This window comes from Schistocerca cancellata, chromosome 3, assembly GCF_023864275.1.
Source record: "Schistocerca cancellata isolate TAMUIC-IGC-003103 chromosome 3, iqSchCanc2.1, whole genome shotgun sequence".
Taxonomy (NCBI): domain Eukaryota; kingdom Metazoa; phylum Arthropoda; class Insecta; order Orthoptera; family Acrididae; genus Schistocerca; species Schistocerca cancellata.
The window spans coordinates 939,454,659-939,479,974 of NC_064628.1; the positions used below are offsets into that span (position 1 = coordinate 939,454,659).

Sequence of the window (25,316 nt, forward strand, 5' to 3'; positions counted from 1 at the left end):
TCATTTTAATATTTAACATCTCATCTTCAGGTACATGTGGTGTGCAGCATACGGGTTAACGTCATGTAGGTGAAGTTAGAGTTCGTACCAAACACCTTAGCTTTGTGCAGGAATGCGTTGTTGTGCTGAGCGATTCCATTTCTTTGTTCCCAAGACGTGGCCTTCTCAGTTGATTGTTGCTTGTCAACCTGTGTATTTAAAGAGTTCTCATTGCTAATTCTTTGGTACATAGTATGGCACCAAAGTCTTACCACACCTTAGTTGCTGGGAAAGATCTTTATGACTTGGCATTTGTTATTGTATGCAATGCCATCAAATTTATGTTGGAAGGTGTAAATGAGGGAGCAAAAATCTCATTGAGATAAAGAGAATACAAAGAGGGTTGGGGGAACGTGACTACAAGTCCTTCCCAAGGTTTCACTAGTTCAGGAAAGTTGCCAAATAAGGAGGGAAAAAAAGTATATTTAAATAATTTTGACCTAGGATGTCATGCGACTGCCCCGTAATTTGTGTGGGACAGATATTTTTCATTTCACATTTTCAGTATCATAGCAAGTGACATTTTCCATTACACTAAATTTTTCCCCATCTTTTGTTTTATGAAATTTCCCTCTGGTAGTTTGTGATTGGACTTTGTTTTGCTTTGGTTGAACCTTTGTATGACTATTTCTTTTTCGGCTCTTGAGAAGTATTGACGTTGAACATTTATGTTGGTCAAATTATTATTCATACTGACATAACATGTTAATACAGTCATTTACAGATTCACTAGTTGTAGCTTACAAGTTATGCTAGATACGAGTTTGTACATGGGATTCAGATGTCAAACTGCAGTTTATCATTCTGCAATATTCCTGCCTGTGTCGGTTGGGATTCCACTACTGTCATGGAGTTGATGGGTACTGCAGGGCCAGACTCAGTGCCGGACAGAATCTCAGTGTCACCACTAGCTAGTGTCGTATAGGACAGTCATATTGTTTGCCAGACAGTGCGGGGTATAAAGCCACATCATCTACCTGGAGTCAGGAACTGGACTCATTTGCAGCAAGACAAGTATCCACACAGACAATGCAGCAGTGTCTGGAGCACCACAATCTGTCAGTGCGGTGATCATTGTTGTGGTATGGCAGCAGAGAGAAATGAGCCGAAAGTATTGCACCCGACAACAACACTGTACTCAGGAATGGGACCACACAGTCCTTACACATAAGTCCTCGTTCTGCATACAACCTCTCGAGTGACATAACCATGTGTGAAATCTCTGAGGGGAACTAATGCATAAGGGTCTAACACAACACTAGACTGCACAGTGCCTGTGCCGTCTTTGCCTGTCTTGGTGCACAGGGTGTTCAACTGTTGGCCTGGCCGGCACATTCTCCACATCACACACCCATCTGAAACATCTGTTCTTGGGTTGCTGAGAGACTCACACATCGTCACTCACCAGCTATTACGATTTGTGGACTCTGTCATGAAGGTGGATCAGTGTGAAATTACACACCCTTATCTGTAATCCCAGCTCAGTCCAAATGAGTGCCCAGCCAGTTTACAGCGTTTTGTGTGTGTGTGTGTGTGTGTGTGTGTATTGTGCTAAATTTCACACACCCTGTAACCCCCCCCCCCCCCTCCTTCCCACCCAATTTACTCATGTTACTTTCCTACTACGTTGCATACATATAATTTTCAAAATTTTGTTTTTTGCCTTCCTTCATGATGTTGCAGTTTTAATGGCCAGCAGTTTACTTACATGACATCAGATATTTTTAATGATGCAAGTATTTTTCAAGGTAAATTTTATTGCTGTGGTCACAGAAATAGGTTTCATAGCAGGTGCAACTTGTTAGAATGAGATTTTATTTGTCATTTTACTTATATCAGAAATCTCATGTCCTTAAGAACAAGATTTCCTTACGAAGAGTTTCATTGGTGTTAGTTTCTTTCAGAATTTTGTGAAGAAACACATCTTAAACACATTGCTTTTGTTACTTCAGTTTTATTTGTACAGGCAACATATTGTTAACGACAGAAGCTAATTGTAAAAACAAGTCTGTTCCAGTACTTAGATCATCTGTCTAATATGCAACAAGCAAAATTAGTTCTTTTTGCAGATGACACTAGTATTGCAATTAGTTCAGGGATACATACAGCAACAGAAGAAATGGTATCATTGTTCTTAAAACTACAGTTGACTGGTTTCTGCGAATGGTCTCGCCCTCTGTTTCAAAAAGACACTGCATATTCAGCTCCGCACATTTAGGGGCACTACACCAGTTATAAGTTAAGACATGGTGAAGAATTAATAAAAGGGGTGGAAACTTCAAAATTTTTAGGTGTCCATATTGATGGGAATTTAAACTGAAAGCAGCAGATTTTGGAACTCCTAAAGCAACATAGTTCAATCACTTGCTCAAAAACACACTGTAAGAATAATATATGGTGCTCACCTGTGATTGTCTTGTAGATATCTGTCTAAGAAGTAGAGCATTCCGACTACTACTTCAGCATATATCTATTCCCTCATGAAGTTTGTTGACAATGATCCACTAGAGTTCAAAAGGAAGAATGATACATAATTACAATACCAGAAGGAAAAGTGACATTCATTTCTCCTCATTAAAGTTGTCTTTAGCACAAAAAGCAGTGCACAAAGCTAGAACTAAAAATTTTTGATCGTGCATGCAATGATATAACATGTCTGACAGACAGCAAAGTAAAATTTGAACACGAACTGGAGAAGCTTCTCCTTGTCAACTCCTTCTGTTCCATTGTAATGTGTATTCTATTGTAATGTGTAAAAGGTGGTGTTCTGGAACTACTAACTCATATCTGTATATTTAAAAAATAAAATCTCATAAATATTCAACATGTAGCCATATTTACAAATTAATTTGCTGTTTCAATGTGAAATGACTCGTTCCACATCATTACAATTTATCGTGCAGAATGATCTGTGGAACATGAAACTCACCAACACTCTCACCCAGGAATTTACCCAGATGTAAGAACATAGTATCTTTCGCCTCCTGTGTAACCTCCATAACTTGAGAGATTTTTTTTCCCCACCGTTCCTGTGCTGCAAGAAAAGAAGCAATAGTTTTTAAACATTCATAATTAAAACTTTTAGTTCTCTAAACAGATTGCTGTGGTGGGAGCACTAAGAAAGGGCCATGTTGTAATAGAACTAATAGACAATCTTTCTGTGTCAAGAAATGTTTGTGATGCATTTTATTCATATCTTCATTCACAAGCTATGGCATTATGACTGCCAAAACTTTTTGGGGACAGTATTTGCAAGCAGTTCTTTCCTTTGCACAGACTATTTCATTATAAAATCTCAAGCTAGCACCCATTGTCATAACTAAATCCTCCATCATTTCAATTTTCTCTTTGAATGTCCACAGGGTATAGGCCATTTCCACTCTAGAAATACAGCGATTGCAGTGATAAAGAACACATGCCACTCTAGTCATCACTGTTACTTTATCCTTGCTAGCAACTCTTTGAGGGTGTTCAGGGTGTATACGATCCGGGAAAAACCCGGGAATTTTTTCATCCGGGAGAAAACCGGAAAAAACTCGGGATAGTTTTAGAATTCCGGGAATTTTTCATTGTTGTAGTTTTCAGTTAAATTTTTGTAATTTTGACTGGTAAGAACCGATACTCTAACAAAGGATATTACTGTATCCCGCTACTGCAGAATAATACTTCAACAATAAAACATAAACGAGAGAAAAAAACGAAAATAACTTAAATTGTAAAGGAAATGCGCTATGTACAACGACGACACACAGTGCTCATGCAAGCGTCTGCCAATTGAAAATGTGTCAAAGGCTTTAGGAAGACTATGCAGTGCTCCATAACAACAAATTGTCTCCAATGAGCGTGAAGTCGCAACTGTTTACATTCGATTTGTTTTTGCAGCTACGCGTGGGCTCATGCGCATGCGCAGTTGAGTCACGTTTGAGTAGTAGATTCTCCCGCTTCTTGCTACAGGAATGTGGCTGTTGGCTGTGCAAGCAGTCGCAGCAACCAGCTAGATGCTACCGGGAAAAGGGGGCGCCAAATTCATATTCTTGAGGGGAAAAAAACTTGTTTCACAAAGCGCCTAGCATCCAGCGCACGTTTATCTATCGATTATTCACATGATTTTTAACTCATTTCAAGTTGATTTCTGAATGAATCATAAGTTGACTTTTGAATGCACGCATAGTGTACGTGATGTCTCTGAAGGAGAATCCTCGTCGCATCTAGAAATAAACTTTCCGCAGACAAAAGGGGACGGTGCTATACGAACTGAGGGAGTAAAGCCGATCGGATGAATGCCAATCGCTGTCTGATTATGTGGTTGATTGGGTTTGCGAATGATCAGCATTGTTTTTATAATTACTAGCGAAATCCATAGATTCAGACTACCAGAATGGAAATAAACGACTAAGAGGAATAACAGGTAAAAAAGATTACGTATTATCTTCTCGGTGTATCCAAGAAAAGGAAATTTTGACAGAAAATTTTTGGCCAGATCGCTACACTAGTAAGGACCAGTAGTCTCCGGCTAGCAGCTGCTCAAGTTCTGTTTTGGAAGTAATGAGGAACATGTGTTGTACGAACACGTAATAACACCTAACCGCAAAATTATCGCGGGATAACTAAACCTGTGATTCTGGCAGGGTTGGGGAAGTTGATCGGTGAACAAATTTTGACAATGGCAGGAATAGATACAGAATTGGTGATGACAAGATTGTTTGTCAGAACGGGGAAGGAGAAGAAACGGGGACATGACACAAATTATGGAAGAATAAGACGCTTCCAAATTTATATAAAAATTTTGTAGTACTTCTTTTCGATCTCGTGCCTGAGACACAGGTACGTGTGAATGAAATGTGAAACTATTTCCTAACATAAAGCTTTTTGCTTGTAGTAGGCCTAATAGGCATTTGATACTGGTACTTCGTGAATTATATTCTGTTGTGTTATAAAAATGGCCATTTGTGCCAAAACAGTCTCGTTTATTTGGTGTGTGTTACAAAATTGCTGCCATATTAGAAAGGCCTATTTTGTTTTATCTAACAGACAGTGACAAAATAGACGTAATCGGATCGAGAAACCACACCAGTCTTGGGTATTATTTGTATTAACAGCTTTTTGAATATTAGATAACGACATTTCGATTTTTCATGTAGCAAATCGTTTGACGAACTTTGATGAGGTAATAGATTCTTTAGCAGAAAGGAAGGCACGCCATCTAAAGCTGTAGCAAGATTAGAGAAAAAAATGCTAGGAGTTGAGGTTTGAAGAAATGTGTAATTTCTTGCTTATCTCTTGTCAGTATTGGTTTTATATATCCTATATTTAATTTTATGTCACACAAAATAGCAAGTTATTAACTAATAGGCAATAAAGAGTTCAGGTTTTCTGAAGAGTTCTCTCGATTACAAATAATCCCATCCGCTATTAATTGCGAGATTACTTTTTTTTTTTTTTTTTTTTTTTTAAAAAAAAAAGAGGGCCAGGCTGTCAAACCGGGCGACTGGGAGCAAGAGAGGCACCATAGGACATTTCAATTTCCACTGTCCTGAATATAGTTTGGACGTGCGGTAGAAAAATGCTTTATGAAGAGGCGTGGCACTGCACTTTGGCATACTTAAGACCAAACAATATGTCTTACATTTCCTCGAATACATATGTTTCATTTTTCAGAAAGATGTGCGCTACAAGATGAACATAGGGTCTATTTTGAAAATCCGATTTTTTTTAGTGTTGACCCGGTTCGCAAATGTCATAGATCCGAGGCTCTTGCGCAGAGCAGTCTGCGGTATAGTGGGTAGTCTCCACATAAAGCGTGTTTACATTTCGCTGTTTTCCCTTCGTTTACTCTGACGTCAAATGAAAACAAAACGGATATCTCTGGTCGGGAGCTATCAAGTGCATTAAAACACATCACGTAATTACGAAAGGCTAAATTATGTCATTAGTTTCAGATTTTATTTTATTTCCACCTTTCTCACAGTCAAGCATTAATCGCCTTGAGGAACAATGAAGTTATTTTTGTATGTTTGCTAAAGATATTTGACCTTTTCCGCAGAGGCAGTCAATGTATTTGAAACGAAATGTTTGATTCCACAGTACTGGCTAGTTTCAACTGTTCGCTGCATTTCAAGTGCACGTTTTCATTTTCTAGCACGTTTGGCATTATGCCATAATAAAGAACCAAACATGATATAATACAGTACTGGTGCTCCAAGAAAATTTACATTCCGAAAACCACACTGAAACGCTTAATATCAGGTCGAGGTCTACTTCATTGGGAATCCGGACATATGAATGTGCACTTTAAATGTGCACATTTTAATAAATTCTGATGCTCTTGCAGTATCCACTGATGTCTTGTTTCTTTTATGATATAATGTATGATCTTTCAATGTTTTACACGCACGTACGTACGGGCTTCCTACGTCACGATAGGTACCCAGGCGCGGTGTCGCCTGTTATCTGCGATCTCTGGCAACTGCTGAAACGAACCTATTTCTAACAGGTCGCGGGAAAATATTGCGAATAGTGGTTTGAAAAGCGTTACTTTCAAAGTAAATATCCTTTTACGTAAGTTGAACTATGTGCAGGAATGTACCATGAATTTATTAAATCACAGAGCGTTTGACTCTCATTTAAAAATCAACTCTTTGATGACGAGCCATTTAGAAGAATTTCGAACGCTGAAGATCAGACATTTATGTCATTATTAAAAATTTTACTGGCATATTTGTGTGATAGTTCTTAAAAGAGTAACACGCGCAAAAACGATCAACAGTATATGCGAAAGCTTAGCTTCTCTTGCAGCTTGGGAACACTATTGTATGTGAAAGCTTTGTTTTTCTTGTAGCAACACTATGTATATTAATTTAAACTATTAACTTTCCCTGTTTGTGTGTTCGTGCTACTTAACAGTGATGTTGCTGTTTGCTGACTACATCAATCAATCATCACGTGTCCTAGGCTCTGAATATCCGCTGTCATCTGCCGGCGAGATCACGTGACATGAGCTACGAACGGCTTACAAAAGCGCAGTGAAATCTCGATTTCAATGATTCGGAAAGTAACATGCGGTGTTTGGTGGAATTTCAATGTATACTTTCGTAATAAGAAAATAGGCAGCGTACATGTTGCTGCACATCAAAGATATTCCCAAAACGTGTCTTTTTCCCTGAGTTTCGTTTTCTAAAGTGCAGGAAAATTGTACACCCGTGTATAAAACCACAACCATTCAAATGATAGATAAGGAAAAATATACTGTCACCTGGGAGAAAGCGTATTTTTAACAGGGAAATCCTTGTCCACGTATACACCCTGGTGTTGCACTTCACTCGTCATGCTAAAAGCACTTCCAGCAAAGAGAATGCTTGAGGCTGGGTGATGCGAGGCAGTATCACCTTGTACAGGGCTGCACTAAGCCAAAATAAAAGAGGGGGGGGGGGGGGGCATACATGATTGGAGATTGAGCGAGTTTGGCACATTAGGTTTGTATGAGAGGTTCAATCTCCAGTTTTTGCTTTGACCATGGGAATTGTATTTTGAGCAATTCTCAGTGTAAAAAGGCATTCTTAGCTATTTTGGACTAAATGAGATGGCACTGCTGTTGGAACAATAGACAACATTTATGAGGACAGTGGTTCACATCACCGTCTGGTTATCCAGGTTTAACTTTTCTGTGTTTTCACTTAGGACAAATATCAGGATGATTCTTTTGAAAAGGAGACAGCCAATTTCCTTCCTACAACTCACGACAATGTTCAATCTTAGTATTCCTTCCTTAGGAAAGTTGGCATCTTTTACAAATCTTTTGGTGATGAGTCTTGCATAAGTTTTCCTAAAACAATATCGTTTGCATTCTGTAAATCTTATTGTAGGTTAAGTTTTGTCCCCGGATATTCATAGCTTTCGAGAAGAGAGAGAGAGAGACCAACAAATTCACAGTTTGACATGAGACTGGCACAAGTTACTGGGAAGTAGTGGAGTATTTGCAAGCACCCCTGTGTAACTGTGTAACACTGGATTCGAATTCAGTGCAATGACAGTTCAAACCTGTGTCTGGCCATCCACATTTAGGTTCTCCATGATTTCTCTAAATCAGTCCTGGCAAATATCGGGATGGTCCCTTTCAAAGGGCACGGCCGATTTCCTTCCTCACCCTTGACACTATCTGAGCTTGTGCTCTGCCTCTAATGACCTTGATGTTGAGGGGATGTTAAACTCAAATCTTCCTTGCTTCCTTCATGTCTTCCTTCCTGTATCATGCAATGACCAGCACAAATTATACATGGTGGTAATGGAGTATTTGCAAGCAAGCCAGGCCATACAACTGTACTTGTCTGTTTCAGGTTGTTGCTAGGAGACATGATCTAAAATTGATAGTTACCTCAGCTACTATGGATGCTACAAAATTTTCTACATTTTTTGGTAATGTCCCAACATTCACGATCCCGGGAAGAACATTTCCTGTGGAAATTTTCTTCAGCAAAAACCCAGTGGAAGATTATGTTGATGCTGCTGTGAAGCAAGCTCTACAGATTCATCTGCAGCCAAACGAAGGTATCAGTATCAAACAAAAATTATTGGAGGTATTAATTCTCCATCTGATGTGTTGTTACCTTGTAAAAGTATATTGTTTGAAAATCATTAAATGGCCATTCTAAATATTTCACATTCTCACTTTTTAACAGGAGATATCCTCATTTTTATGCCTGGGCAGGAGGATATTGAGGTAACGTGTGAAGTTCTTGCTGAGAGACTTGGGGAAATAGATAATGCTCCTCAGCTTTCTGTTCTTCCAATTTATTCGCAACTGCCATCAGATCTGCAAGCAAAGATCTTCCAGAGATCACCAGAAGGACTCAGGAAGTGTGTTGTTGCAACCAATATTGCAGAAACTTCACTGACAGGTAAAGAAACATGGAAAACCTCTTCTTAGTTCACTCTCCTGCTCTCGTTAGTCCACTGTCATTAGTTCACTTTCTTGCCCTTTGTTACCCATCTTGTTCTCACTTTTTAAGATTTCCCTAATGCTGTTTACTGACTTAATGTGAAATATTTTCAGAACTCACCATCTGAGCATGGCTTGATTAAACTGTTGTTTTAATCATAAAATATATAAACAGAATTCTTAACTTAAACTAGAACCTGCTGTGACACTAAGTAATAGAAAGTTTTCACTATTGAATGAAATATTCGTGGGTTTAGAGTCATAACAATGTATCTGCAAAATGTGTGTTTTGAGATAAAGGCAAAAGGAATTTTGCAACCGTGGAAATCCTATCATTGTTACTACTAACTTCATGGTACTGATAATAGTGATACATCATGGTTGTTAGTGTGTGTTTATGCTTATTCAAAAATTTTGTCAACTTCAGCATTAAGTACTAAATAACAAAAAGATAGGTATAGTTATGGATACGTTAGACACCTTGGTGCTGTGGGCAGTACATCTGATGTTGTAGAAGTAACAGTAACATGGAATACTTACTCCTTTAAAAATTGTTAACAGTTTGTTGTAGAGATTTATACATGTTTTATAGTGCTTCAAAAATTAGATAGCTCATAATTATATTGCCATTTTGGAACATTAGTTCATCATGTGGTATCCTTATTCGTAACTTTAAACTTAAATTTATCCATGTGTTATGGAATGTCTTGAGATCAGTGACTGTATTACAAAATTTATAATTATTTTTTGTGGTTAAGTCACTTTTTACTGGTGTTTATTAGCATGGCATGTTTCGGCAGCATAATCAGGTGCTTTACATTTGTGTGTACACTAATTTTTAATTCAAGGTTTTTCTGAAACATGGTGAAGTCTGTTTGTCGGATGTTGTGGTGAGATTATGTACTGAAATGAGGTGATTTAAACGAACAATTTACGTAAGGTACACACTGAAATAAACTAATTTTTCTGTACATAACTCCTCACTGGTACAACCAGCAAATTGACCTCATAACACTTCAAAAGAATGTACAATATTAAAAATTAACATACATGTAACTGTGAAGTGCCAGATGATGCCATCATGATGCTAAAATGTGTGACATTAATAAATATTTGTAAAGTATGACTAAAAGAAAAAAGCTATTTTTTTAAATTCATATATCTACATCTACATGGTTACTCTGCAAATCACATTTAAGTGCCTGGCAGAGGGTTCATCGAACCACCTTCACAAGTCTCTATTATTCCAATCTCGTAAACCACGTGGAAAGAATGAACACTTATATCTTTCCGTACGACCTCTGATTTTCCCTTATTTTATCGTGATGTTCATTTCTCCCTACGTAGGCCGGTGTCAACAAAATATTTTCGCATTCAGAGGAGAAAGTTGGTGATTGGAATGTCATGAGAAGATTCCTTCACAATGAAAAACGCCTTTCTTTTAATGATTTTCAGCCCAAATCCTGCATCATTTCTGTGACACTCTCTCCCATATTTCGCGATGATACAAAGCTTGCTGCCTTTCTTTGAACTTTTTTGATGTACTCCGTCAGTCTTATCTGGTAAGGATCCCGCACCAGACAGCAGTTTTCTAAAAGAGGACGGACAAGCGTAGTGTACGCAGTCTCCTTAGTAGGTCTGTTACATTTTCTAAATGTCCTGCGAATAAGGTGCAGCCTTTGGTTAGCCTTCCCCACAACATTTTCTATGTGTTCATTCCAATTTAAGTTGTTCGTAATTGTAATACCTAGGTATTTAGTTGAATTTACGGCTTTTAGATTAGACTGATTTATAGTCTAACCGAAGTTTAACGAGTTCCTTTTAGCACTCATGTGGATGACCTCACACTTTTCGTTATTTAGGCTCAACTGCCACTTTTCGCACCATTCAGATATTTTTTCTAATCATTTTGCAGTTTGTTTTGATCTTCTGGTGACTTTATTAGTCGAAAAATGACAGCGTCATCTGCAAACAACCGAGTACGGCTGCTCAGATTGTCTCCCAAATCATTTATATAGATAAGGAACAGCAAAGGGCCTATAACATTACCTTGGGGAACGCTTGGTATCACTTCTGTTTTACTCGATGACTTTCCGTCAATTACTACAAACTGTGACCTCTCTGACAGGAAATTGCAAATCCAGTCACATAACTGAGACGATATTCCATAAGCACGCAATTTCACTACGAGCTGTTTGTGTGGTACAGAGTCAAAAGCCTTCCAGAAATTCAGGAATACGGAATCGATCTCAAATCCCTTGTCAATAGCACTCAGCACTTCATGTGAATAAAGAGCTAGTTGTGTTTCACAGGAACAATGTTTTCTAAACCCATGTTGACTGTGTGACAATAGACCGTTTCCTTTCAGGTAATTCATAATGTTCGAACACAATATATGATCTAAAATCCTACTGCATATCGACGTTAACAACATGGGCCTGTAATGTAGTGGATTACTCCTACTACCTTTCTTAAATATTGGCGTGACCTGTGCAACTTTCCAGTCTTGGGGTAGAGATCTTTCGTCGAGTGAACGGTTGTATATGATTGTTAAGTATGGAGCTACTGCATCAGCATACTCGGAAAGGAACCTAATTGGTATACAGCCTGGACCAGAAGACCTGCTTTTATTAAGTGATTTGAGTTGCTTCACTACTCCGAGGATGTTTACTTCTACGTTACTCATGTTGGGAGCTGTTCTTGATTCAAATTCTGAAATATTTACTTCGTCTTCTTTTGTGAAGGCATTTCGGAAGGCTGTGTTTAGTAACTCTGCTTTGGCAGCACTGTCTTCGATAGTATCTCCATTGCTATCATCCAGAGAAGGCATTGATTATTTCTTGCCGTTAACATACTTCACATACAACCAGAATCTCTCTGGATTTTCTGCCAGGTTTCGAGACAAAGCTTCGTTGTGGAAACTGTTATAAGCATCTCACATTGAACTCCGTGCTAAATTTTGAGCTTCTGTAATGGATTGCAATCTTGGGGATTTTCCGTCTGTTTAAATTTGGCATGTTTGTTTCGTTGTTTCTGCAACAGTGTTCTAACCCGTTTTGTGTACCAAGAAGGGTCAGCTCCGTCATTTGTTAATTTATTTGGTATAAATCTCTCGATTGCTGCCAATACTATTTCTTTGAATTTAAGCCACATCTGGTCTACACTTATATTATTAATTTGAAATGAGTGGAGATTGTCTCTCAGGAAGGCGTCAAGTGAATTTTTATCTGCTTTTTTGAATATGTATATTTTTCGCTTATTTTCCAAGGATTTGGGGATTACAATATTCAATCTCGCTACGACAACCCTGTGTTCACTAATCCCAATATCGGTTTTGATGCTCATTATTAACTCAGGATTATTTGTTGCTAACAGGTCAAGTGTGTTTTCACAACCGTTTACTATTCACGTGGTCTCGTGAACTAACTGCTCGAAATAATTTTCAGAGAATGCATTTAGCACAATTTCGGATGGTATTTCATGCGTACCTCGGGAATTAAACATGTATTTTCGCCAACATTTCAGCAACTGTGTCATCTGAACTGGGAGGTCAGTAAAAGGATCCAATTATTATTTTATTCTGGTTGCCAACAATGACCTCTGCCCATACTAACTCACAGGAAGTATCTACTTCAATTTTGTGACAAGTTAAACTACTACTTGTGACAGCAACAATTTACAACTGATTCCTGTATCTACGTTCTTCCTGTGTTTAGCCTGCATGCTTTGTGACTGAAGCCCTTCTTGTGTTTTTCTGAGACCCTCTAACCTAAGAAACCGCCCAGTTATATGTTAATTTACCAAATTTATTGATAATCTTGATTGCTGCAACAGCAATTTTTTCTAGCCATTTTAAGAGCCATTTCGGGTGCTGCACCTCTGATGTGCTTAATCCATATATTCTCTAAATGATACTGTCATAACCTTGTATAGTAATTTCTCTCTCTCTCTCTCTCTCTCTCTCTCTCTCTCTCTCTCTACCTACCCCTACTCCTCTCACTCTCCCCATCCCTCCCTCCCTCCCTCCCCATCACTCTGCCCCTCGTAAATCAGTTTGGAGAATGCCTGTAAAGTTGTAAATTAGCTTATGGAAACTTGTTCCTAATTGCACTAGCAATTATATCTTGTTAAAGTCCTTTTTCATGCGAGTAATCTACTACCGTCGCAGGACAACAAAAGTGCAAAGTATCTTATGTATTTATCAAGATGAAAATGAAAGCCAAAGTTTTGTAGCTGTTACCATTGAAATCATCAAGTATTTTTTTGTGATTAATTGTTAGAGAAGTTATAGATTTGATTGGTGTCCATGATACTGAATGGAGACACATACAGTTCTCTATTAAAGTGCAATTCACCTGTCCATGGTGTCCAATAGCCAGCATGAACTGTGTGGCAGGACTGCTGCAGTAGCAGTGTAGCTGCAGCAGCAGATGACTGCACTAGTTAATAAAAGTTTATGCTACAAAGTGTCATTTACTTTTATAGGAGACAAAAACTGGTCAAAATGGTCTTGAACTTTTATTCTGTTTTTTGATGTAGCAACCGAGTCTATAAAAACCACTGACTGACTGTGTGAAATGTAACTAGTTTGTGCAGGCCTATCTCTTTTCGGTGTCCATCCCTTCCCCCCCCCCCCCCCCCCCCCCCCCCCCCCAGCAGTAAGTACAAAACTATTTCACAGTCACTAATTCTGAGTGAAGTGCATCTGCTTCAACAGACTGCTCATGACTGAAGTTAAGAACACTATTCTAGTGCATGCCAGTGCATCCAACACATTGACAGCAGGCACAGTGCCAGTGCTCGTTGATGTAATGCATTTACTTCTGAACTGAGGAAAATGTTGATGCAATTCCAGTTGAAGAAACTTATCAGAGTTTTGGCTACATTTAATGTGATAGTTGATACTGAAAATGCAGCAGACATAAAGTAGCTAGCACTGACATGATGCAATATGATATTCTCAAATCAGTACCAGAATATCCTGATAATTATAATCAGTAATTGTATGATATTTCGTAACAAAATGAAAATATTAAATTAATATTTTAAAAAATTGATTTTTTTTACTAAGCCATTTCTTCAAAATTAACTGATAAAAGCTACAGTATTTTTTAATCACATGAGATTAGACACAGTGATTTTTTTATTTATCTTTTGGAACGTAACTGTAAAATTAATTCCAGAAAGTTATATAGCTTTTCTTCATTTATATACTGATAGTTCTACAGCAATAAAATTATGCAACTCATTTTTTCATGTACTGTTATCAGCAGCAGGCTGCAGCAACTTTATAGAAATTGCATGTTTATGCTTCCTCTGTGAACTTTGAAACATACTGAGATGATAGTATGTGGTTGCCACGTCATAGCAACTGTACCTTGAGTTTATTGTTGTACTAGTTCTCAAGTTTATGTATGAAATTGTTGCAGCTTTATGTAAATAAGAGGTGGTCCTCTGCATAACTATTTATCCGAAGAGATATTTTTGCTAGTGCAGATGAATTGTCAGACCGATATAGAACAACAACTTCCAATAAGTGAAGTATATGAACCTTGAAGTAATCCAAAAGGCAAGGGAAGTTGTTGTTTCTGTTGTTCTTTTCCCTCTTCCCCAAGACAGTAAGGCAGATTGCAATTAACATTACCACAAATGTGAGAACAATTGAGATAGAACACTGTTATAGCAATGAAATACAAACAAGTCTGTTCAGCAGTAGTGAATAAGTTTCTTCAGCCTTCAGAATTGCAAAATTTCCCACATCAAAGCTTCTAAGTACCCAAAAAACTGAATGGCTGTCAGTAAATCAGTGTGTAGTTGCAAGCTTAAAATCATTCCTTCCAGAAGACATTATTCTCGGAATTCATACAAAATTGTTCTTTTACAGCGTGCAGTTTCAGAACGTCACTATCTTTCTCATTTAGACATAAATGTTAATATTTGTAAGAAGATTACTGTTTGAATATGTCCTACCACAAATCTTAAAATTAAAAAAGATGACATGTTGAGCTGCTGGCAGGCACAACGAAAAGACACTTATACATTAGAGTTTGGCCAAAGCCTTGAACAGAAAAGGAATCATAGACAGATTCATTCACACAAGCAAGCACACCTCAAACACACATGATCGCTATCTCTAGTAGCCTGGACTCCAGTGCATGCAGTTTGCTTGTTACAAAAATCAACCAATGGAAAATCCAGGATGGAATGCAACAATGTAATGAAAAAAAAAGTTACTACTCATCATGTAGCAGAGGTGCTGAGTCACAGATAGCACAACAAAAAGACTGTCACAAACAAGCTTTTGGCCAACAGTGCCTTTGTCAAAAACAGATCTCTCACACACACACACACACACACACACACACACACACACACACACACACACACACACGCTTAGCCTGTCTGCTTGTCGTTGACACTGTTTTGCCCACCTACCTGTACAAAATTTTTATTTTTTTTTTATTTTTATTTATTTATCAATCACGTTCTGTGGGACCATGTGAGTCAGAAGTGCTCAGTCATGGAACGAGTCCATACATAGTTTGCCAAATGCGAATTAGGAGATGTATAAACAAAAGAATTAATAAAACATGAAAAAAATTGAAAGACAGTAATGAGTAAATAATTTGTTACAGAGAAAAGTTCTGAACTAATGTGAGGGAGGAATGTGACACAAGAAAATCTTTCAGTGTCAGTTTAAATACTTGCGATATATCACTCAACTTTTTCAGTTCCACTGGAAGCCTGTTGAAAATGAAACTTGCTGAATAGTGCACAACTTTCTGTACAATGTTTAAGAAAGTTTTATCCAAGTGCATACCATTTCTCCATCCAGTGTTTACTGAATGAATGTTGCTGTTCCTTCAGAATGAGTCGGTATCATCAACAACAAATCCCATGATGGAATATATGTACAGGCACGACACAGAATTGTAGGACACTTGAACAGTAGCCTACTTGAAGTTCATGAATTAACATCACAACTCTGCCCACCCGCCCTTTCGTTCTTGGTAACTCCATAGAGTTACTCCAAAATATTACACCATACAGGTACAAGAGTAAAAATAAGCAAAGTAAACAAGCCCTTGAGTTTCAGTATCAGAGATAGTGCAGACTATTCTTATAGTGAATATATCAGCAGTCAGATTATGCACAATATCTCCAATTAGATGCTTCCACTAAAGCTTTCCACCCACCCTCAGTCCTAAGAATTTAAAATAGCCATCTTGGCTGACTTTTTGACCATCTTGGGCCACTAAAATTTTACGTTTGCAAGTGTTCCATGTCAGAAACCGTATGCCTTGCATTTTAGCGTTAATCTGTTCTCTAAAAGCCGTGTGCTGATGTTACCAACTACCCTGCACCACAGTGCCTTCAACAGTACACAGAAAGAGGAACCACCTCATTCCTTTGGAGTTTTGATTATCCTTGTAGTATTGCTAACTGTTGACACACTGTGAATAGTCACCTGACAGTGAACTCAGGCTCCAGGCAAATTATGAGTTATTGAAGTAGTAAATAAAAATATGTAGTACATAATAAATACATATACCTCCAGTGTAGTAAATAATGATTACATAGTCGTCTTTCCACATTGATCATATCAAGTTTTTAAGTCTTGACTGTGAAAAATATAAAGAAAATTATTTGATTTTCATGAGTGTACTAACGATTTGGTTTCTGGAATACAATAAGTATTTTATTAAGCAATCATTTACAATAAAATTGTCAGGGAAGAGTCTGCAGCACACCATATTGGCATTCTGGCATGTCTCTTTGTGTTTAACCAGGTACCTATTATGCATGAGGATTTTTTGTTTTCACATCTTCACTTTTATGTTTTGTTTGTTTTTCAGTGGATGGAATAATGTATGTGGTAGATTCAGGTTACTGCAAACTGAAAGTCTACAATCCTCGTATTGGTATGGATGCTCTACAAATATATCCTATTAGCCAGGCCAATGCCAATCAGCGATCAGGTCGGGCGGGAAGAACAGGCCCAGGCCAATGCTTCAGGTAACTTATTACCAGACATTCATACGCAGTTATGATTGTGTTTGCGGGGCATTCTAAAAGTAAAATCTCCAATTTGTTTTTTTGTGTTGACTTGGTTGTTGATTGTGTTATAACTGATGGTGAACCTTTCTGCTAATATTGTATTAGTGTTTTGTCATAATACTAGTAGTAGCTGTAGTGTTTCAGAATTTCATCTGTTGTACAAATCCATAAAAAAAATGCAAGTAGATCACAGAATTCCTCACAGAAACACAACTCGAGATTGTTATTCACAAACATTTCCCGATGATGTATCGAGAAGATACAGCAGATGTGAGTACTTTAAGGAAATTGATGTATGTAAAAAGCAATGTTCCTGGTATTGCCTATCAGATATTACAGTGAAAAGCATCTTTACATCCTGCTGAATGTCAGATTTAATGCTTTACATAAGACATTTTTGTCCCAAAGTTTGTTTGTTCTTGATCTCAACCAAACGAGGTGGCGCAGTGGTTAGCACACTGGTTCCTTTGAAAGGGCTTTTCTGATTTCCTTCCCCATCCTTCCCCAACCTGATGGGACTGATGACCTTGCTGTTTAGTGCCCTCCACCAAATCAACCAACTAACAAGTTTTTGATGACTTAACCACCTGCAGTTAGATGATGTCCATAGAAAATGGTGTGATTCTTTTTGATAATGCAGAACCTGGAGAACCCATTCCAGGGCACCACAAAGTTATGCTAACCAACCTAAAAGATGAAATTTTGAGACTGAGGAGAGAAGAGTTTATCTCCCGCAGCACAATTCTGCTGGGCTACAGATCAGACTCACTGCCATGAAGTGTATTGCAAAATTTTGATGGACTGTTCTACCACATCCACTTTATAGACCAGTTTAATGTTATCTTTTGTCTTGTAGGGAAGTGGACAATACCCGCAAAGTCAGAATTGCATGTCAGTGATTAAGTGGAAAAGCTACTGTCAAAAGCTGTCTCATTACTTTGGTTCTGTTATGTTCATTCCATCTCAAGTCGTTTTTGTGAGAAAGGAGGGTGGAGGAAACAACCTTCATGATAACTGTGGCAGTTTCCATTGTTAAAATTAATGATGATTCTTATTTTGTAGTAAGTGTCAGCCATTTTTTTTAAGTTGTCACTATTAAATTGGATAGACGTTTATTGATCTTGAGAATTAAACATCACATAATAATTTTCACTTCACTGTGTACTGTAACTTGCAACTGCCTTTGTCTTATGATACAATCAATTCCGGAGGTAAAATAGTCCCCCATTTGGATCTCTGGGCAAGGACTAGTCGGGAGTACATCATTATCAGGAGAAAGAAAACTGGCATTCTACGGATCAGAGTGTGGAATGTCAGATCCCAGGTAGGTTAGAAAATTTAAAAAGGGAAACGGACAGCTTAAAGTTATATATAGTGGGAATTGGTGAGGTTCTGTAGTAGGAGGAACAAGACTTCTGGTCAGGTGAGTACAGGGTTATAAATACAAAATCAAATAGTGGTAATGCAGGAGTTAGTGTAATAATGAATAAAAAAATAGGAACACGGATAAGCTACTATGAACAGCATAATGAACATATTATTGTAGCCAAGATAGACACGAAGCCCATGCCTATCACAGTAGTACAAGTTTATATGCCGACTAGCTCCGCAGATGATGAAGAGATTGATGAAATGTATTATGTGATAAAAGAAATGACTTAGATAGTTAAGGAAGAAAGAAATCAAATAGTCATGTGGGACTGGAATTTGATAGAAGGAAAAGTAGTAGCAGAATACGGATGGGTGGGTAAAGAATGAAAGAGGAAGACCCCTAGTAGAATTCTGCACAGAACATAACCTAATCATAACTAACACTTGGTTTAAGATCCATGAAAGAAGGTTGTATACATGGAAGAGGTCTGGAGACACTGGGTTTCAGATAGATTATATAATGGTAAGATAGATTTAGGAACCAGACATTAAATTGTAAGACATTTCTAGGGGCAGATGTGAACTCTGTACACAGTTTATTGGTTATGAACTGTAGATTAAACCTGAAGAAATTGCAAAAATATAGTAATTTAAGGAGATGGGATCTGGATAAACTGAAAGAACCAGAGGTTGTAGAGAGTTTCAGAGAGAGCATTAGGGAACAATTGACAAGAACAGGGGAAAGAAATACTGTAGAAGAAGAATAGATAGCCTTCAGAGATGAAATAGTGAAGGCACCAGAAGATCAAGTATGGAAAAAGGCGAGAGCTAGTAGAAATCTGTGGGTAACAGATGAGATATTGAACTTAATTGATGAAAGGAGAGAATATAAAAATGAAGCAGGCAAAAAGGATACAAACATCTCAAAAATGAGATTGACAGAAGTGCAAATTGGCTAAGCAGGGATGGCTAGAAGACAAACGCGATGATGTTCTGCCATATATCACTATGGGTAAGATAGATACTGCGTACAGGAAAATTGAAGAGAACTGTGGAGAAAAGAGAACCACCTGTATGAATATCAAGAGCTCAGATGGAAAACCAGTCCTAAGCAAAGAAGGGTAAGCAGAAAGGTGGAAGGTGTATATAGAGGGTCTATACAAGGGCAGTGTGCTTGAGGGCAATATTATGGAAATAGAAGAGGCTGTAGATGAAGATGAGATGTAAGATATGATATTGCATGAAGAATTTTATGGAGCACTGAAAGACCTGAGTCGAAACAAGGCCCCAGGAGTAGACACCATTCCATTAGAACTACTGATAGCCTCAGGAGAGCCAGCCATGACAAAACTCTACCATCTGGTGAGCAGGGTGTGCGAGACCCTCAGAATTTAAGAAGAATATAACAATTCTAATCCCAAAGAAATCAGATGTTGACAGTTGTGAAAATTACCGAACTGTCAGTTTAATAAGTCACATGAATTCTTTACATATAAATGGAAAAACTGGTAGAATCTGCTCTTGGGGAAGATCAGTTTGGATTCTGTAGAAATGTTGGAACACGTGAGGCAATACTGACCCTATGACTTATCTTAGAAGATAGATTAAGGAAAGGCAAACCTACATTTCTAGCATTTGTTGGCTTAGAGAAACTTTTGACAATGTTGACTGGAATACTCTCTTTCTAATTCTGAAGGGAGCGAAAGGCTATTTACAATTTGTACAGAAACCAGATGGCAGTTATAAGAGTTGAGGGACATGAAAGGGAAGCAGTGATTGGGAAGGGAGTGAGACAGGGTTATAGCCTATCCCCAATGTTATTCAATCTGTATACTGAGCAAGCAGTAAAGGAAACAAAAGAAAAATTTGAAGTAGGAATTAAAATCCATGGAGAAGAAATAAAAAACTTTGAGGTTTACCGATGACATTGTAATTCTGTCAGATACAGCAAAGGACCTGGAAGAATAATTGAACGGAATGGACAGTGTCTTGATAGGAGGATATAAGATAAACATCAACAAAAGCAAAATGAGGATAATGGAATGTAGTTGAATGAAATCAGGTAATGCCAAGGGAATTAGATTAGGGAAAGGGACGCTTAAAGTAGTAGATGAGTTTTGCTGTTTGAGGAGCAAAATAACTGATGGTGGTCAAAGTAGAGAGGATATAAAATGTAGACTGGCTATGGCAAGGAAAGCATTTCTGAAGTAGAGAAATTTGTTAACGTCAAGTATAGATTTAAGTATCAGGAAAAACTTTCTTACGGTATTTGTATGGAAGTGAAACATGGATGCTAAATAGTTCGGACAAGAAGAGAATAGAAACTTCTGAAATGTGGCGCTACAGAAGAATGCTGAAGATTGGATGGGTAGATCACATAACTATTGAGGAGGTACTGAATAGAATTGGGGAAAAGAGGAATTTCTGGCACAATTTGACTAGAAGAAGAGACCTTTTGGTAGGACACGTTCTGAGGCATCAAGGGATCACCAATTTAGTACTGGAGGGAAGCGTGGAGGGTAAAAGTTGTAGAGGGAGACCAAGAGATGAATACAGTAAGCAGATTCAGAAGGATGTAGTTTGCAGTTGTTATTCACACATGAAGAAGCTTACACAGGATAGAGTATCATGGAGAGCTGCATCCAACCAGTCTCTGGACTGAAGACTGTCACCACCACCACCACCACCACCACCACCACCACAACAACAACAACAACAACAACAACAATGTTCATAAATGAAGTTGTTCAGGTTAAAGAGATTGTTCTGTACTTGACCAAACAATTTGCCAAATAGCTAACTGGTTTGATCCTGTGCACTGTTATTTTTTTGTTGTTCTTGGTCTTGTACAGACCTGTTTGAAATATTTCGTAGCTTATTCTCTGAGGACAAAATGTGATGTAGATTTATATGTGGAGGAAGAATATTAGACAGTATAATCATTTTCAGAGAGATATTGATATTTTGTTTCATTTGGCGGGCACCCAGTAGTTATTAAAGAACAGTTGTACCAGTCAGTACAGTGAATAATTGATAAGCCATGGCTTGCAAGCATGCCCCATTAATTTCAAGGGTATACTTAAAAATTATTTATATATTTGTTCCACCTATAATGTTTATGACATTGAAACAGGAGTACATACAGAGAAATACTTCATTTACATATGATATAACAATATGTCATTTCATCAAATCATATTACATACCTGTATATTCTCAAATATATTTATATGGATAATTATGCTATCTTCACCGTAACTTAAGGAGCCTCTGATTTATGTTTATTAGTAAATATCACTCTCATCAAGGAAAGCTATCCTTAGCTTCACCTTCTACTGCCTTATATCTCTGTCGGCCAGGGTGGCCAAGCGGTTCTAGGCGCTAAGGTCTGGAACCGCGCAACCGCTACGGTCACAGGTTCAAATCCTGCTTCGGGCATGGGTGTGTGTGATGTCCTTAGGTTAGTTGGGTTTAAGTAGTTCTAAGTTCTAGGGGACTGACGACCTCAGAAGTTATGTCCCATAGTGCTCAGAGCCATTTTTTTTTATGCGTTATATTTCAAATTAAGGGCAGAATGGCAACTATCAGTCTTGAACAGGCCATGAAAAAAATGTCACTACTGGTAGTCCTTTGTTAACATGCATAGCACTGTAGAACAGTCCAAAATCTGGAAAATTCTGCCACTCACCACATCTACAAAATAACTTGTCCATCCTTATGCAAAATCTACCCCAACCTCTTGCCATATGCACTATATCCCTGTAAAATACAGAGGTGCTACATCTCTCCTGTGCATCCAGTCACCACATCCTCTTCCAGTCCTGTAACAGATATGTTCCACTCCATTAGGCACAAAGCCACATATGTAAGCAGTCACTCTGGGATGATAATGGCATTGAAATAGAGGATGACACACGTAAAGCTGAAATACTAAACACCTTCTTCCAAAGCTGTTTCACAGAGGAAGACCGCACTGCAGTTCCTTCTCTAAATCCTCGCACAAACGAAAAAAATGGCTGACAATGAAATAAGTGTCCAAGGAATAGAAAAGCAACTGAAATCACTCAACAGAGGAAAGTCCACTGGACCTGATGGGATCCCAATTCGATTCTACACAGAGTACACGAAAGAACTTGTCCCCCTTCTAACAGCCGTGTACCGCAGGTCTCTAGAGGAACGGAAGGTTCCAAATGATTGGAGAAGAGCACAGGTAGTCCCAGTTTTCAAGAAGGGTCATCGAGCAGATGCACAAAACTATAGGCCTATATCTCTGAGATCGATATGTTGTAGAATTTTAGAACATGTTTTCTGCTCGCATATCATGTCATTTCTACTACTCTGTAGGAATCAACATGGATTCTGGAAACAGTGATCGTGTGAGACCCAACTCGCTTTATTTGTTCATGAGGCCCAGAAAATATTAGATACAGGCTCCCAGGTAGATGCCATTTTCCTTGACCTCCGGAAGGCATTCGATAAAGTTCCACACTGTCGCCTGATAAACGAAGTAAGAGCCTACGGAATATCAGACCAGCTGTGTGGCTGCATTGAATAGTTTTGAGCAAACAGAACACAGCAAGTTGTTCTCAATGGAGAGATGTCCACAGACGTTAAAGTAACCTCTGGCATGCCACAGGGGAGTGTTATGGGACCATTGCTTTTCACAATATATATAAATGACCTAGTAGATAGTGTCGGAAGTTCAATGTGGCTTTTCGCGGATGATGCTGTAGTATACAGAGAAGTTGCAGCATTAGAAAATTGCAGCGAAATGCAGGGAGATCTGCAGCGTATAGGCACTTGGTGCAGGGAGTGGCAGCTGACCTTTAACATAGACAAATGTAATGTATTGCGAATACATAGAAAGAAGGATCCTTTATTGTATGATTATATGATAGCAGAATAAACACCGGTAGCAGTTACTTCTGTAAAATATCTGGGAGTATGCGTATGGAACGATTTGAAGTGGAATGATCATATAAAATGAATTGTTGGTAAAGCGGGTGCCAGGTTGAGATTCATTGGGAGAGTCTTTAGAAAATGTAGTCCATGAACAAAGGAGGTGGCTTCCTAAACAGTCGTTCGTCCTATACTTGAGTATTGCTCATCAGTGTGGTATCCATACCAGGTCGGTTTGACAGAAGAGATAGAGAAGATCCAAAGAAGAGCGGCGCGTTTCGTCACAGGGTTATTTGGTAAGCATGATAGCGTTACGGAGATGGTTAGCCAACTCAAGTGGCAGACTCTGCCAGAGAGGCGCTCTGCATCGCAGTGTAGCTTGCTGTCCAGGTTTCGAGAGGTTGCGTTTCTGGATGAGGTATTGAATATATTGCTTCCCCCTACATATACCTTCCGAGGACATCACGAATGTAAAATTAAAGAGATTCGAGCACACACGGAGGCTTTCTGGTAATCGTTCTTCCCGCAAACCATATGCGACTGGAACAAGAAAGGGAGGCAATGACAGTGGCACGTAAAGTGCCTTCCACCACACTCCGTTGGGTGGCTTGCGGAGTATAAATGTAGATGTAGATGTGTTGTTGTTGTTGTTGTTATGGTCTTCAGTCCTGAGACTGGTTTGATGCAGCTCTCCATGCTACTCTATCCTGTGCAAGCTTCTTCATCTCCCAGTACCTACTGTAACCTACATCCTTCTGAATCTGCTTAGTGTATTCATCTCTTGGTCTCCCCCCTACGATTTTTACCCTCCACGCTGCCCTCCAATACTAAAATGGTGATCCCTTGATGCCTCAGAACATGTCCTACCAACCGATCCCTTCTTCTGGTCAAGTTGTGCCACAAACTTCTCTTCTCCCCAATCCTATTCAGTACTTCCTCATTAGTTATGTGATCTACCCATCTAATCTTCAGCATTCTTCTGTAGCACCACATTTCGAAAGCTTCTATTCTCTTCTTGTCCAAACTATTTACCGTCCATGTTTCACTTCCATACATGGCTACACTCCATACAAATACTTTCAGAAATGACTTCCTGACACTTAAATCTATACTCGATGTTAACAAATTTCTCTTCTTCAGAAACGCTTTCCTTGCCCTTGCCAGTCTACATTTTATATCCTCTCTACTTCGACCATCATCAGTTATTTTGCTCCCCAAATAGCAAAACTCCTTTACTACTTTAAGTGTCTCATTTCCTAATCTAATACCCTCAACATCACCCGACTTAATTCGACTACATTCCATTATCCTCGTTTTGCTTTTGTTGATGTTCATCTTATATCCTCCCTTCTAGACACCATCCATTCCATTCAACTGCTCTTCCAAGTCCTTTGCTGTCTCTGACAGAATTACAATGTCATCGGCGAACCTCAACGTTTTTATTTCTTCTCCATGGATTTTAATACCTACTCCGAATTTTTCTTTTGTTTCCTTTAGTGCTTGCTCAATATACAGATTGAATAACATCGGGGAGAGGCTACAACCCTGTCTTACTCCCTTCTTAACCACTGCTTCCCTTTCATGTCCCTCGACTCTTATAACTGCCATCTGGTTTCTGTACAAATTGTAAATAGCCTTTCGCTCCCTGTATTTTACCCCTGCCACCTTTAGAATTTGAAAGAGAGTATTCCAGTCAACATTGTCAAAAGCTTTCTCTAAGACTACAAATGCTAGAAACGTAGGTTTGCCTTTCCTTAATCTTTCTTCTAAGATAAGTCGTAAGGTCAGTATTGCCTCACGTGTTCCAACATTTCTACGGAATCCAAACTGATCTTCCCCGAGGTCGGCTTCTACCAGTTTTTCCATTCGTGTTAGTATTTTGCAGCTGTGGCTTATTAAACTGATTGTTCGGTAATTTTCACATCTGTCAACACCTGCTTTCTTTGGGATTGGAATTATTATATTCTTCTTGAAGTCTGAGGGTATTTCGCCTGTTTCATACATCTTGCTCACC

At 38.5% G+C, this 25,316-nt stretch overlaps 1 protein-coding gene across 1 annotated transcript in view; it reads left to right on the forward strand.

The window, feature by feature from the left end:
- The window catches only part of LOC126176008 (pre-mRNA-splicing factor ATP-dependent RNA helicase PRP16), a 201,049-nt gene that overhangs the window by 107,824 nt on the left and 67,909 nt on the right, over positions 1-25,316 (forward strand). The window contains exons 12-14 of the mRNA XM_049923127.1: positions 8,373-8,583; positions 8,715-8,933; positions 16,831-16,990. Of these exons, the coding sequence (XP_049779084.1) occupies positions 8,373-8,583; positions 8,715-8,933; positions 16,831-16,990 (590 nt within the window). The remainder of the gene's footprint in view (positions 1-8,372; positions 8,584-8,714; positions 8,934-16,830; positions 16,991-25,316) is intronic.